At 40.5% G+C, this 17133-nt stretch overlaps 1 protein-coding gene across 1 annotated transcript in view; it reads right to left on the bottom strand.

The window, feature by feature from the left end:
• The window catches only part of LOC135713013 (neuronal acetylcholine receptor subunit alpha-7-like), a 382027-nt gene that overhangs the window by 302005 nt on the left and 62889 nt on the right, over window positions 1-17133 (bottom strand). The window contains exon 2 of the mRNA XM_065236096.1: window positions 14506-16773. Coding sequence (XP_065092168.1) covers window positions 14506-14656 — 151 coding nt within the window. The 5' untranslated portion in view covers window positions 14657-16773. The remainder of the gene's footprint in view (window positions 1-14505; window positions 16774-17133) is intronic.

Below are 17133 nucleotides of genomic sequence, written 5' to 3' on the forward strand. Positions count from 1 at the left end.
GGAAGTTCAAGATTTTCTTGCATCGTTCGACTCGTAGCTCCCAGATGCGGTTGGTAATCATGTGAGTTTTTTTTTCCGTGCCCTCGACTTCGCCCCGCAATCTTCCTTTACGATCTTTCGTGCCGTAAAGTCACTGATCCCTTGTTCCTTTGCCATTTTCCTTATTGAACGCACTGGATTCACCCGAATCTTCCTTTTTTTAGCAGCGATAACCCTCGGAACCCGAGCTGACTTCGGACGACCTGTGGTCACCTACGCGGATAGTTGTTTTTTCTTTTCTCGGTCTAAGACCCTTTTGACGGTCCACCGAGACACTCCCACGGCGATTGAAATTTCTTTTTGCGACATTTGCGCGTGGGACAAATCACGAATACGTTGCCACTTCGTTATGGTGCAACTGTCAAACTAAGTAAATCATTTTTTTTATACACAGCCTACTACGGTATGAGCTATAGTTTACGTGCATGCAAATAAAACCAGGGCATTACAGGCACAGGTGAAACGGGAACCTTATTTGTACGATGGTGCAAACATTATCACGCATACGGTATTTTCAAAGGAAGGCGCCAAAATTCAACTTGGCTGAACAGGAAACACAAATTTCTATGAAAATATGAACTTTTGAGAATTTAAACCCAGTTTTCTAAAAAAATGTGCATGCTTAAAAAAATATACCATCACGTATGGATTCAGCAAAGTCCAGTCTATAAAATTTAAGTCTATTTTTCAAAGGATGGAGCCAAAATACAACTTGGCTGAACAGTAAACCCGAACTTCCATCAAAATACGTATTTCTGTGAATTTAAGCTCGGTTTTCACAAAAATTCAAAAATTTGAACCTGATGTATGCAAGGTCATTTCATTAAAGTCCATGTTTATTTTTAAAATATCAGAGCTGAAATTCAACTTGGCAGAACAGAAAATCAAAGTTTCTATAAAAATACGTACTTTTGTGAATTTTAACTCGGTTTTCTTAAAAATTGAGAAATTCAACCCTCACGTATTTTTCAAAGATAGGAACCAAAATTCAGTTTGTCAAAACAAATTTCGATGAAAATACCTACTTTTGTGAATATTGAGCAGGTTGGTCATTCACGTATGGATTCAGAAAGTTCCATTCTATAAAATCAAAGCACAAATTTCAAACGATAGAAACGAAATCCAACCTGGTTTCAAAAAAAATCTACCATTACGAATGAACTCACAAAGGTCTATTCTATAAAATCCAAGCCTGTTTTTCAAAAGACGGATTAAAAATCCAACTTGACTGATCAAGAAAACCAAATTTCTATAAAAATACGTACTTTTGTGGATGTTAACCCAGTTTTCTCAACAATTGCGCTTATTTAAAAAATAAATTACCATCAGGTAAGAACACACAAAGATTCATTCTTTAAAATCTCAGCCTAATTTTCAAAGGATATGAATCTCACATGAACGAGGAAGAGGTCTAGGGGAGCGTAATATATGTTAAAAGTTAGTTAAATCACTTCAGGAAAGCTCAGACTAACATTAAATATAATTCAATCACTCAACAGAAAAGTTGGGACTCCCTAAGGAAGGTATTGAACCACTTTAGAAAAGGTTGCTCAAAAAAGTTTCGGTTCTTTTCGGAAAACTTTTTACTCTTTTAGGACAGCTAGATGACCTAAACAAGATTGTGGCCTAGCCAAATGCCAAAGCAGTCTAGTCTAGTCTAGTCTAGTCTAGTCTATACATACACAGCCAGTACTTGAAAGAATCCTGGAAAATGATACATCTATCATTTTTCTTGTCATTATTAATGCCTGCTGCACATCAAGGATGTGAAACAAACAATAAAGCGGCCAGGCCTACTGTGTAGCGTTTAGTTAATTTTTGTGGAAGTGAATGTTTACCATGTCTACTTAATAAGTATAGACAGTGGTTAACATTTAATCCACAGGTAATCAAAGAACGGGGACATACCGTACCAACCGCTCCGTATGCAGGATTTGAAAATAGGCTATATAAATCGTTGGGAGTGACAGAGCTAAGAAAGTTAATGTACACTCCTTGGTTGTCCGATCTCCTGGGATGGAACACAGGTATTTACCCCTTGTGTTCGAGCGTACAGTCCTCCCTCCGTACAAGCGTGGTCGGCACCGCCAACCCACTGCCATCCCTGAATCGATCCAGCCGACCTCAGTCGAAGGACAACAGAGAGCGGTGTGCGGACGTAACCTATACGGAGGGAATGCTGTATTCGTGGCCTAGCCAAATGCCAAAGCAGTGAACAAAAATGTGGGGCTCAAGAAAATGTCAAACCCGTTTGGTTAAAGTTTGGATTCAGATTAAATCAGCTAATGTGGCCTCTCTCCATAAAATGCGAAACCAATTCTTTAAAGCTGAGGTTCGGATGTTGGATCACTTCAGGAAAGCTTTGACAACTTTTTTAAGGATTGAATAACATAACAGAAAGGTTTAGACTCAGTTTAAAAAATGTTGATGACTTATTTGACTCAGTTTTGAATCTGCTTTGAAAAATGTCACCTCAATTAGGAATTTCCTCAGCGGCACCGGTGGTGTAGTGGTAAGCGTGATTACTACGGGGGAAGTAAAGCCGTTGGTTCCCGGTTCATGAGTTGATGGGTCGATAGGTAGGGTCCAGGTGTGGGAGCTGCCTCGCTGGCGTCGGTAGGCATTGGTGCTCAGCACGGAAAACGAGATAGACGGAAAACAAAACAAGGGAAAAAAAATAAAAAAGAGGAGTTTCCTGAATCGTTTCTGATTTGATCTCACTTCTAAAAATGTTAAACTAATTTTGAAAAGATTGGATTTAGCTTGGAAATTGTTGAATTACTGTAGAAAATAATTGAATCATTAAGTAGCATTGCAGCACGTTTGTAAGTTACGAAATTTATATCGAATGCAAAAATCGAGCGACTACGGTGGGCTGGGTACATCGTAACAATGTCGGGCAACGATCCAATGAAATTGGATCTTGGTAGCGACACGACTGGAACAAGACGAAGATGTGCGCAGTGAGCAAGGGGGATCGATCAGATTGAAGGCGGCTTACCTAGTGAGTTGCCAAACAAGATTAGGAATGAGTTTGATAAAATCCGTTTTCAACAACTGAAACCGGCTGATCCGGTTTCAAAGACCTGTTATGCCGTACCGGCCCAGTACCGACTTAAGTAAAAATTCTGTAAACGACCAAGGTGATATTCTACAACATAATAAAATCTAGCAAAGCGAGTATCCATACCCAAATGAAATAGTGATGCTCGAAAAAGAATAAAACACTGATTTTTTTTATATTTCCCCCTTTGTGATATTCCTAACTTTTAACAAAAAAAAAACTTGAGATTTGTTCCGGTCTTAAAGGAAAAAAAAATCTATATCAATCTTAACTGGCCAATATTTTGGCCTTATTTTTGCAATCTGAAAAGCACCCTAAAATCGTTCGATCTAATGACCTTCGAAAAACTTCAAGTTTCTGCAACTCAAGGAAATTATAACTTGATGCTAGAGCATTTTTCAAGAATCCTGAAAACAAAAAACAAAAAGAAAAGAAAATTATTCTGTTGCTGGTTACATTGCCCTGCCTGCGACTATGAACAAACATGAAAATAACATCTAAATTTTCAATTGAAACCCTGTGATGGGAACAAGGCACTCCTCACAGTATGGGAACGGAAATCAGCCTCATGAATTCCAGCCCAACCCGTTGCTTTAATGCCTCAACCTAAATTAATTATTTCCATTAGACCCTCAACCTTCCAAGCCTTTTCCGCCGTGCAAATCCCGTCATTCATCTTGCCCTCCCAGACCGGATCCACAATCGAGTATTTTGCATACTTTCAACCTAGGCGCCCGCGAATAGGAGCGAATTAAAACACGTCGCCTCGATGGTACTTGTGCGTTGTTTGTTTATGTTTTAATTATCGTAATGAGTGCTGCTGCTGGTGCTATGGGTGCCATTTTGGAGTTGTTGTGTTACTAAACCTTTCAACTCCCCCGCTCGTTCCTCATGCCCGACATCTTCAGTCCGTGTTGGAAAACAGAAGTCCCTCCATAGTTCACGACAAACCAAAGGAGTCTGTGTAAACTTGTTGAGATCCTGCCACCGCGGAGCAACCACAGACTGAGACCTGAGCTGTGAAACTCTTTACGCACACTCTGTACCGGTCGTACCTTTTGCACCCCCTCAAGGGAAGAGCTCCTAAAAAAGATTGTGTTAGCAAAACAAGCTGCAAACAGCACGATGTTTTTTGCTTAATTGAAAATTCTGTTGTTTGGCTGACTTTCCACAAGTCACGAAACGGCATAGTGTGGCGAGAGCACGTTGCCCATTTGGTATTGCTATGCGTGTTGAGGGGCGCAAAAGATGTATACGACGGAACGAATGGTTGGAATTATGTACATTTTCCAGCATTCACATTGAGGGAAGGAACGGAGCAAAGGAGGGCATCTTGGTGGCGACGGGGCGTCGAATTTGAATTTCGATTCGGGTTATCTTTGCTAGCTTAATCAACTAGTGGACAATCACAATTTCCATTTAGAAATTGGTATCACTAAATGGGTCATTTCTCCAAGAGAAAATACAATACAAAAACGCTACGGGTATCATTTTGTATGTTTTTCATTTAGCTTTAAGGGAAAAAACAAGAAAAACTAATCGTCAGCTTTTCGGATGAATTTTTGAACTTTTCGCTGAATACCTCCTATTATGTCACAATAGTACTGTTATGGCATCATGGCACAATAGTACTGTCAACCTTAACTGCCAGCGGCGCCGGTGGTGTAGTGATAAGCGTGATTGCCTCTCACCCCAGCAGGCCTAGGCTCAATCCCAGTCGGCGCCGCCGGGATGTTCTGAGGCATAACTTCTCTGATCACGCCTTCTTTGGGAAGGGGCAGTAAAGTCGTTGGTCCCCGGTTCATGAGTTGATGGGTCGATAGGTAGGGTCCAGGTGTGGGAGCTGCCTCCCTGGCGTCGGTAGCATTGATGCTCAGCACGGAAAACAAGATCGACGGAAAACCAATCAAAGGAAAAAAAAAACCTTATCTGCCATCTTCTTCCACCACTTCTCCAAATAGTATGGTGTTTTGATAGATTTTCCAAATTTCTTCAATTTACGCTTGATAATTGCCCAAAATTTGTCGATGAGACGAAAATCTGAACAATTTGGTGGGTTTAATACTTTTGTCAATAAAATTGACATTATACTGCTTATAAAATTCAATGACATTCCTGCTGTAATGGCAGCTGTTGTTTTCCCGTTCCAAATCTCCCTACACGCTATTTTGATGCTACTCATTTTTGAGTCGAAAATGACTCAGTCCAGCCAAAAGGGAAGTTACTCAAACATGCTTTTACTCAAATTTGAGTAAACGTGCCTATAGAGGAAATTGGGTAACGGTTACTCAGATTGTGACATTTGTCAACTGAGTAAACCTTACCCATTTCGGTAGAAACAAATGAATGCCCCATGAATGCTTTATATAGGGGAAATGGATGTAATTTCGGCCTAAATGCCCCTAATTTGGGCCCATACATAAATTCAGCAATCGACTAAATTTTCAATAACGACCAAAAATATCCATTAGATCCGTCCCAATGACGCGATCGTCTAGATAAAATTTATAAATAAGCAGATTTTTAGCGATGGGCGCAAACTTAGATCCAAAGGCCCAACATAAGTGCCATTTCTGCTTCGATTTCTTCTATAAATTGTTTCGTCCAGGAAGAATATTAATAAAAAAAAAACGCGAACTATTTGCTAGCGTTTTGTACCTTACCAACTAGCTGCTGATAACCTTCGCTACCAGGCCATTATGTAGCTGCACCATTTCTACTGCTTCACCTCCAAAAAAGTAATTTTAAACTCACTGCAGAAAAATCGCCTGTTTACAACTTCAAATTGCCCCATTTTGAACTTAGGAAAAACTTATATTAGAACCATTTACCCAGAATCTGGGTTGATCCCACTCATCGGAGCAAAACCAGTTTACTCATTTTTTGACAACTCCATACAGCACACGGCGAATGAGAACTACTCAAATTTGAGTTTAGTTCACTCATAATCGCCAAAAGTGCAGGAACTCAGCGATGAGTAAAATTTGTCTCATGGTTTCCTGTGGAAAACCTAAAAAATCTGCCGGAAAATGAGGAAATTGACGAAAATTTTATTCAGTCTCGGAGTAGTACCAATAGACTGAGTGAATCCAATCTTTATTTTTCTCAAATTCAGGAATTTTTCCCTGGAAAATCCTGGAAAAGCCTGGGAAAACATGAGGCAAATTAACTCATCGCTGAGTTCCTGCACTTTTGGCGATTATGAGTGAACTAAACTCAAATTTGAGTCCTTCTCATTCGCCGTGCATGCAAAAATGAGTGCGATCTACACGTTTATTCTGGTCAACTCAAAATTGAGTCGAATTTACTCATCTCAGCGGCAAGTATGGCTACTCAAAATTGAGTAGCCTTATGTTGACTCACTTTTGAGTAAACTACGTTCTCACGTAGACTGAGTCAAATCCACTCGCCGGTATTTTCAGTTGCGGGGAGGGTTTTTGTTTTGATTTTTATTCAAGGAAATGGAAATTGCCTGCTCCGGATTCATTCTACCGGAGCAAAAAACGGTTCAACACCGTTTCCCTAAGCAATTCGTACTTACCTGAAGGCATTTCAGCCGGTTTTGAGTAACATTTTCTATGAGGTTTCCTCCGACATGACTGGCATTTTTTCCAAGTCCAGGATTTTGCTGACTGAGTGGCTTTTACTCAGTTTGACATTTCTCGTTTACTCAATTTTTGACAACTCGATACATCGGATGAAAGTGAGTACGATCGACTCACCTGGTGAGTAAGCAGAAGTTAGCGTGTACCCAGTCACTGAGTAGCCTCAAAATAGCGTGTAGCTTTGATTATTTAATGTGTTTGACATCACCCCGCGTTCGTGTAAGTTTTCGTTGCCCAACCACTTGTCGAGTTTGAATATTGAGTTCTCCAAGCAGGATCTCACGAACACTACACTAATAACATAATTTTACACACACTAGCGTATACTGTCATGTGCACGGTAAGAATCAATCATCCATTTATGAGTAAAAGTGAACCCATTGTCAATAAAAGCGGCACCACTAATTAATGAGTAAATCATTATGCCAATTAAGTAGTATTTGTTAGCTACTGTTAGCTGAAACTCATTGTTGTTAAAATAATTTACTCATTAATGAGTAAAGTCACCTTTATCAAAAATGGGTTAACCTTTACTCACAAAAGGGTACTTGACTGTTACCGTGCAAGCGTAGGGTTTGTTTTCGTTTTGTTGTTTATTTTTACTTTAGAATGACAGTTCTTACAGCAAACAAAAAATTTCTCACAGCTAACAAAAAATTTCATCTCACTAACACACGCAAATCGCACCAATACGAACCCGCCTGGAGAGGACTATTGGGAAGTACGTTCCACTACCATATTGGGGAGACATTTAGTGGCAGGTGGCGGGGCTGGCTAATGATAATAAGTTCTCTCTCGTAGAGTTTTAGGGTATGCGTGAGTGACTTTCTTGAGTGTGAATTCATGGGATAATGGGGAATTCCCGTTTGGTCGTTTAGTTGAAAGCTGTTTTGAACGATCTTTTCTAAGAATAATGGACTCGCCCTTAGGCCGACAACATAGTAGAAGCGATTCGATGCGATAGCAATTGGCAAAGCGAAATGCAGCGGCAAGCGAAGCAACCTATGACATAGTGAAAGCGTTTTTGAAAACATTACAGTCGCGCGCGCAGTGCAAAATTTTCCGAATCGATTTCGGTGTCCATTTTTCCTCACTAGAATCAGTCCACTTGCGTTCGAAGGCGTCAAAACACAACACGAACAGCTCTGTCGCTTTGCTGAACGCTTTACACCTCTTCGCATCGCTTTCACTATGGCTGGTTTGGGCAATTCCCATAGAACGCTCATAGAGGGTGCTTTCACGCAAGCGCTCCGCTTATTGCCAACGAGTCGAATCGCTTCGAATCGCTTCTACTATGTTGTCGGCCTTAGGAGAGTCTCATCCGGGAAAATTAACATTGGTGTAGTCTCCCTTGTACAGAGGCGCTTAAGCAAAGTCCATGAAATGACCACTTCGGGACCTTTGTAAACAATGACTGCTCTCGATGATTTTTAGGAATGTAAGGCACGCCTACACAAACCAACATTACCGTCGGGTAGGGGAAGTCTTGCCCTACCTGATGGTGATGTTGATTTGCGTGGGCGAGCCTTGATTTTCAAGACATCCTTGGAAGATGTCATTGTTTACAAAAGCTGTTCCACCCTAATTCCAGCTCTATCTTGATATGGGAACTGACATCCGAAAGATGACCTTGACAAATGTCCAAAAACTACTCTTTTCCAAATTTATGGTGGTCCTGAAAAGGACCGTTTTGTCGTGATGGTTGAGTAGTGCTGAGCCATTAGGCTGTTAAGGTTCAATTTACTTTGATGCATTTTTTAATAATTCAAAAGCAGTTTTTTTTCGACGCATTATTTTAGATTGCAAAAAGCTCGCGTCATTTTGTGTAAAATATCAAAAGGAATCGAATAGTGCGAGCTTTTTGCAATCTGAAATAATGCGTCGGAAAAAACTGCTTTTGAAATTTTCCAAAAAGCATCAAAGTAAATTGAACCTTAAACACATATGAGGCTGGTGAGCTGCTTGTTGTTTGAAATGAGGGTGACGCGCTTGGCATAGATAGCCCACAGCAACTCACGAAGAGCTTCTGATTCCGATCAATAGCAGTGCGGCTTCTTTCTCCTTCTATGGATGCTCATGTGGGATACCGTTTGCTGATTGCAGGCAGCCTTTCGTTGTGTAAGTACTGGAGAACAATGTTGAACACCTTGCGCCGAAAGCACTGCTGCTGCTGCTGATGCCGACGACCGGACACCACCACTAGAGTGATGCAAAATTTGAAATTTTCGCTCCACAATACTTAAACGATTCCAAATCGGATCCTGACTAATCCTCAAAATTTGAACCCATTTGGTGAGAAACTGAGGTGGCACAAACCATTTCAAGTTTGTATGAGAATTACTATGGTAAAACCAAGATTTTTGCGCATGTCTATCCAATAATTCACCATATCGGTCTGCTTCAAAAGCTTTCAACTGCTCTTGTAGGAAATTTTCTCAGCTACAACTTTGCTCAAAACCACTTTTTGATTAAATGCAAGGATCGAAAGTTATCGATGGTTCAATGCGCTGATGTCTTATGATCATGCTCAATCAACTGCTTAGCAGGCAACATTGGTGTTTCTGGGGCGTTGAATAGAACACAAAAATGATGGCTAGTATGTCACACTGCAAAATACAGTGTTGCCTACAGAGCCGCTACTTGATCATGTCATAAGTTTACCAATCTCTTAAATAATTAATAACTTTTTCCTGTCTCGTTTTACATAGAAACGATCTTGAGCAAAGTTGTACCTGAGAAAATTTTCTATAAGAATGGCTATCGACCTGTTTCGCAGCTTAATATAGAAAAAGACTAGAAGCCAATGAACAAAAAGTTGAGATTTCCCATAGTAATTTACATGTAAACTTCAAATGGCTTGTGCGAAGTCTGTTTCAAACCAAATGAGTTGTAAGTTTGGGGGGCTAATCAGGACCCGATTTGGAACCGTTTGAGCACTGCGGAGCGAAAAAGTCAAATTTTGCATCAGTCTAACCACCACCCACGGTGAGTGGACTGAATCCGATCAGCGGTTGAGGGTAGCCTTCATAGCTAGCTTGCGGGGAGCCTTTTGTTGTGTACTGAAGAACACCACCACTCACATCGCGGTGATTGAATAAACATAAAATCTGTGTTAGGGACAGTGTTGGAAAAGTTCACCAAAACTCACTATGACTCGCGAACTTTTCCCTTGGTGAACTTCGTGAAATATCGCGATCTTTTCCAAATCTGGTTAGGGAAGCCGCTTTTTGCAGGCAATCGGTGATAATTTTAGTTATCATAGCAACAACATTCGTGCAATTGTCAATAATGACAATTTGAAAAACGATAAAGTCTTAAATTGAACAGATGCGTAGAAATATTTCTAATCGATTGGTGATAGAATTATTGAAATTGGTCCAGGAGCAGCTGAGTTATTAACGTTCAAAATCTTTCACAATTTTGTTGCATGTTCCATTTTCGGTTTTCACAAAGTGTACCCCCATAAAAAAATCACAGACGTAGTCCTACGTCAAAAACCGTGCAGTCACCTGAAAAATCCATCGTGGTCCGCGTCCAAGCTGGCTTAAGTGTTGAATTTTCCTAGGCGCGTGCTCAAAACGTACAGGGCAAGCTTGACGACGAATCGGAAGCCTCAAGGTAAACGCCGGAGTGGAACTGTCAACCTTCAGCTCCATAGAAAGGTCATAAGGTCCATCAGAAGCAACCCAGGTGTGTCCGATCACGATTTGTGTTAACAGTTTGATGCTGCCCGTAGTACAGTGCAGTGAATTAGTTCCCGCGAAAATTTACAGACAGTATGCAACCAAATCGATCATTCAAGCAGAATACAGTAGCTAGAACGCGAAAGCTGTACTACAATCTGCTGAACAAGTTATGGATTATGAAACCTATGTAAAGGCCGACTTCGGACAGCTTCCAGGACCAAACTTTTACAAGGCAAAGGCCCAAGGAGGTGACCCTGGCAGATTCAAATTTGTTTTTGCGGATAAATTCGCATGCAAATATTTGATCTAGGAAGAAATTTGCAGCTGCTGGCAGAAGACAAAGGTTTTCGTCACTGAGAAAAATATGAACTCGGAGGTTTCAAAACCGAATGTCTTCATAAGCGAATTCTACCCTTCATCCAGTCACATGATGGTCCGGTGACAGTTTGGCCGGATCTTGCTAGTTGTCAATACAGCCGGGAACTACACCAATGGTACAATAGCAATGGAGTTCAGTTTGTTCCGAAAATCCTCGAAAACGCCCAATTGTCCCCAGTTCAGGCTTTTTGAAAACTACTGGGCAATTATGAAAAGGAAACTGAAGGTAAAATTGCAGCTCAGATGAAAAATTTGTGGGATAAAATCGCCAAAACAGTGGACGAGACCGTTGTCCGTCGCTTGATGAGTAGTATGAAAGGAAAAGTTCGAGAATTCCTTTAAAACCGTGAAGAATAATTCGTTTCGTTTTTTTTTTTCTTAAATTAGGAATAGTATGCACTTGAGTGAAAACGGTTTTTAATCCTTTAATTCAGCCCGAAATGACCCAAACTTTAATTCTGAAATGGTGGCTGATCCTCAAATTCGGAGATTCAAGATAGCTGGTCGTTGATAAAATGTTCGATCTATTTGAAAGAAATGTCATTACAATTGCAATGACAATTTGAATTTCAAGATGGGGATTTATTTAAAAATGGTAGTTTATAGTTACAACTCATTTGGTTAGAAACAGGCTTCGCACAAGCCATTTGAAATTTACATGTAAATTACTATGGGAAATCTCAACTTTTTGTTCATTGCCTTCTAGCCTTTTTCCATATTGAGCTGCGACACAGTTGTGTAACCATTCTTATAGAAAACTTTCTCAGCTACAACTTTGTTGAAGATCGTTTCTATGTAAAACGAGACCGGAAAAAGTTATTAATTATTTAAGAGATTGGTAAACTTATGACATGATCAAGCAGCTGCTCTGTAGGCAACACTGTAGTATGCAGTGTGACATAGTAGCCATGATTTCTGTGTCCTATTCAACGCCCCAGAAATACCAATGTTGCCTGCTGAGCAGTTGAATGAGCATGATCATAAGACATCAGCGCATTGAACCATTGATAACTTTCGATCCTTGCATTTAATCAAAAAGTGGTCTTGAGAAAAGTTAAAGCTGGGAAAATTGCCAATAAGTACAGTTGAAAGCTTTTGAAGCAGGCCGATATGGTGAATTATTAGATTAACATGAACAAAAATCTTGGCTTTACCATAGTAATTCCCATACAAACTTCAAATAGTTTGTGCCATCTCAGTTTCTCACCAAATGGGTTCAAATTTTGAGAGGTTAGTCAGGATCCGATTTGGAATCGTTTAAGTATTGTGGAGCGAAAATTTTAAATTTTGCATCACTCTAATGGTCCGGAGAAGTTCTAGGTCGATAAGTTGACACCGGCTTTCGTAGCTGGGTATTCGAAATGGATCATTCTAAGGCAATCTACGCAACGCAAAACGAAGAGAGTGACGTTGAACAGATTCAATTCTCTCGGCACCGTTGTTGTATTTTGGGTTCCAAACCGCTGAACAACACTCAAGCGTCGATCGAACAAGCGAACAATAGAGAGATTTTAGACAGTAGATATTAGTGAAGTTTTTAGCTATCCTAAAAATGAACCCTAAAGTTCTTGACGCCTTATCAACAACATATGCAATGTGTTGCTTGAATGAAAGCTGCGAATCCAAGATTGCACCCAAGTCTTTCACCTGATTCACGCGTTTGATTGTCGAGCCAACCAGGTCATAGCTAAAAATTATCGGTTGTTGTTGTGAGAACGCAATAGCGGAGCATTTGGCTGGGTTCACTACCATTCTGTTTAACCTGCACCAAGTAGCGAATACATTCAGTTGTCGTTGAAGAAAGTGACAGTCAGCAATGGAGCACATTCGTACGAAGATTTTGGGGTCATCTCCATATGATAACCGAGGAGCTTCGATGACCAGATGCACGTCGTTGAAGTACAGTATAAAAATTAACGGTCCCATGTGGCTTCCCTGAGGAATACCTGATGTGGCGAAGAAGCTAGCTGATCTGCAATCTCCTATGGCAACCTTTAGTTGCCGACTGGTAAGATATGATCGAAACCAACTCAAAAGATTACCGCATACACCGAGCCTGCCGAGTTTAGCAATCGGAATAGCATGGTTCAACTTGTCGAATGCTGCGGATAGGTCTGAATAAATAAAGTCCGTTTAAACCCGATCCGACATGCTTTCGTAAGACACAGCAGATTGTTGGTTGTAGAGCGGCCGACAGTAAACCCATGTTGATCAGCACTCAAATACTGCTTGCAATGGGACAGCAACGGTTCCATAATCACTAGATCGAATCGCTTCGAAACGGCACTTAACGATGTAATTCCTCGATAGTTATCCACAGCTCGTTTCCTTCCTTTTTTGTGGACGGAAGGATGCAGCAAGATGGAAATATGCCGCTGGAGAGAGACATTCGGAACAGGTGAAGAAGTGGAATTAACAAGCTAACAATATGTCTCTTCAAAAATACAGATGGAACTCCATCAGGTCCAGGATTGAAGGATGACTTGAGCAGAGTCGCGGCCTTAGAAATCATTTCTGCATTAACATCAAATGCACCCAGAGTTTGATAATTTACTGGAACGTTCCTAGCAGCCAGGTTAATATGGTCGTCAGTTAGTATCTCATTAGTGAATACACTGGCAAACTTTTCGGAAAAAAGGTGGCATATATCCTGAACGGTGGCAGCAACTTCTCCGTTGAATTCCATAGACGATGGATTCCCTGCGTTGCTCGTTCACGTAGTTCCAAAAGGATTTTGGGTGTAGCTTAAGTTTGCGCTGGATGCCTCGTTGGAAACTTGAAAAGCATTCACGACTGACTCGCTGGTACATGTGATTCAGCCTCACATAATGTAGTTTCTCTTGATTGACTTCGACCTACATAGCTCTCTCGTCTGCCAGGAAGGGTGAGACACTTTGTGGTGAGTTCTTTTCGGGACGTGTCTGTCAATGACATATGCCAAGACATGTGAAAAGGTTTGCGGTGCAGCCTCAACGTCATCTGGATCAAGGATGTTCTCCCATAACATGCTAGACAAGCGTAGCATCTATGATGCTACGGTGGTCAGCTTTGCGGAAGTCATAAGAAACCGAAGCAGGATAGTCGTCGAAATCACGCACGAGTTTGTCCTCAGCAGTGACAATTAGAGGAGGGTGATGTGGAACTAGCTTAATTAGTGCACAAAGAGCCGAGGAATTGATGGAGCCCTGTCCTGTCTGCTCACGAAGCAGAGGTCCAAACTACGACCATTTTCGTTAACTACATGGTTAATTTGAGAAAGCGTCGCTGCGCTGTAGTTGTCGAGAAGGCTAATAGCTCCTGCGTGAAATGTAGAGCTATCAGGATCTGGGTACAGGAATCCGCTATGAGATGAACTCCACGAAACGCCTAGTTAAATGTATCTAATTAAGAATAACCTCAAACAATTCTGGAACGGTTCGTTAAACTTAAGGTTCAAGTTGATTTAAAAAATATGTCATTATGAAATGGCAGCCGGATGGTTTCGAAAATTGTTAGATTTATCTAATTAGATTTAAAACTACTCAACTTCATAAAACTACCTCAATCAAATAGGCTAAAGTTCTCACCATGGTTCTTTGCATTTGTTTCTTAATGAACTTTTATCATCGAGGCCACAATGTTCCATCAAAATCTTCCTGCTATTCTTTTTTTTTTTTGGAAAACTAAGGATTCGATGCAATATATAATACAAATATCTACAGATCCTGAAAAAATCATGAATTTAGGTACTCACCCATCACCGAGTTCGCCACCAGCATTAACACGATAATCCACTTGTACAGCCGCAGCTGCTTGTAGCACCGGAAGTTGTGATACCGGCTGAGCATGATGATCTTGGAGATCATTTTGATCATCTTGATCACGATCACCAGAATCTTCTTCATTCCGGTTTTATAGTTGCTTTTGTTGTTGCTGTTGTTGCCACGTTGTTGGTGACAGCGTAGTAACGACTATGACGACGATGACGACGACGACAATGAAACGACTTGATGACGACCAACGACGACGACGACAGTGACGATGATGATGAATGGCGAAGTTGTGAAAAAGAGAGAAAGAGAGAGAGACTTCTCTGAACTACGATTTCCGCTTTTTCTTTTTCTTCTTTCGAGTCAGTGTTGCAGGATTGCTCTAGTAGTAGTAGTTGTTGTTGATGTTATTGTTGCTGTTGTTGTTGTTGTTGTTCTTTGTTGCCTACTGTTAGCTACTAGTAGTTGGTGATTGTTCCTCTAAATCCTTTTGTGATATTTCGTTTTTTTTTTTTCACCGGAGTGGTTGCTTGTTGGTTGTTTTTTTCTTTTCCGTCGATGCCGGTTGTTTTTGGGTTTTATCAAATTTGTTAGTTTACGCTACTGATATTAGTACTTGTCCTTAAGTAGTGATGAATCGATTTTTTTGGTTGGTTTATATACTTTTAATAACAATATGCTATTAGTTGATGTTTATTTTTCATTGATAAGTTTCTCTGTTTATTATTGAGTTTTCCAAACATATTATTCGAACTTGTTTTTTTTTTTGCTTTATTATTAAGATGGATTAAACTTCCTGTTCCTTTATGGTTATTTTTTTTTATTAATATTAATTCAATTTGTTGAAAATTTGTTAAAGTACTATTGATATTATTATTATTGAATTGCAGCAAACTTGTCTTTGTTTATGAAACTTTATTTTTTTCAATCTTTACGAGTAATATACTATTCTTGTCTCTTGCGTTTACTATTAATCAATATCAATTACTTTTTAATCCAATTAAGGTTTACTATACAACTCTCAAACGGCTTCTGCGTTTAAGATTATCGGTAGAGAGTGAGAGTTTTTTAATCGCATGATGTCCAATTTGTGCTTCGATTCTGCTTTCGAGCCCAGCTTCGGTGTGAAGTTTTGGACAGTGACCGAACGTGGTAGAAGTTAATGCGAATTTTTCCAAGATTACCTTCTCCACAAGACTTTTGCTCTCTTCTTGCTCACTTTGGTGCTGATCTTTCCCGAGACGTCACCGTATTCTAGTGCGAAATTTTCCGTGCGTGAGCGAACTCCTGCTTCTTATACTTGATTCACGAAAACTGAACCAGTAGGATGTTAGCAATGGGCTATGAGCGTGTTTGTGTGTGTATGTCTCCTTAAGGCGTAGAGATCCGGGGACCAATTCCAAGTTGCCTAGACGGATCGAAGCGTGGCAGTACGATTTGTGTGCTTTGTAAGTTCGAGACAGACCCAAGACCTTGTGAGCCTGCGTTCTGTGCTAGTATCGAAAATCTACGGTAGTAGTGCCTTGTAGTCTGTATGTGTTTCTCCTATGCGGCATAAGTAACTTATCCGCCTTTAGGCAATTTCTGTGACTTTAGTGAAACGATTATTCCGAGCGTGACCCTTTCAGTTTCTCTCGAAATAATGCACCGATTGATCTATTACGCCGTCCACCGGTGATGATTCCGTCGTGGTAGCTGTTGTTGTTCCGGTTCGCATAGCAATCGTTTCCGAATGGTCGAATTTTCATGATTCCAAACCAGACCCATTCCCTAGTAATCCAACCCGGCCCGGCAATAGTCGATGGAAGCGTGAACTCCAATCGATTCTACTGCTCTGCCACCGACCGTGATGACTGCTGAGTCTCCAGCAACAACTATTTCCGCTGGGTCCGATATTTCCGACGCTAATTATCACCCTAGGGTCGATGCTGCTGCTGCTATCAGTTTTGACGTCGGAGATGTTGCTGCTGCAGCAAGTTGTGGTGGTGGATCTGCAGCCACTGTCACCGGATGTGTTGCATCGAATGAAAACGCACATTGGAATACCGAATGTTGGCCGCAGGATTTTTTTTTTGTCACTCTCGCTTTTTTTTTTTATTTCGGGTGTCAACACGATGTTTGATGTGCGATATTTTTCACGTTTGCCTGGCTCAGCTTTTTTATATAGATGGTGGTATTATTGTTGCTTGTTGCTCGTTCTACTCTGCATGTTTCGCTAAATTGATCGTTGATGACGATTCACTGCATTCGATCTGAAATTGAAAATCAATGGAGTGAATTAGAGTGTGGCATTGCAGTGGGTTTAATTGTTTATTATAAAATATATATAGTCCTTCTTGAGCCAGCTTCGAAAAGTGTCCTTTGACGCAATAAAGGCAAGTATTGGTTTTCTATAAGGGTGAATAAAAATGTCGATACATTCAGTAGCCTTCTTGGGCTGGATAATTTTCAAAATTCATTTAGCTGTTAAAAAATCGATTGACAATCGGTTTTTGCAAAACAAATTGCGTTTTGTCGGGGATAAAGTCTGTCAATAAAATGTAAAGGGTGTCCACGATGAAATTGCCACACTATGAAATTGCTCTAACTTTTTAACCGTTGGGTAGAATTTA

This window comes from Ochlerotatus camptorhynchus, unplaced genomic scaffold (assembly GCF_037179485.1).
Source record: "Ochlerotatus camptorhynchus isolate MF236.1 unplaced genomic scaffold, CSIRO-AGI_Acam_v1.1 ptg000040l, whole genome shotgun sequence".
Taxonomy (NCBI): domain Eukaryota; kingdom Metazoa; phylum Arthropoda; class Insecta; order Diptera; family Culicidae; genus Ochlerotatus; species Ochlerotatus camptorhynchus.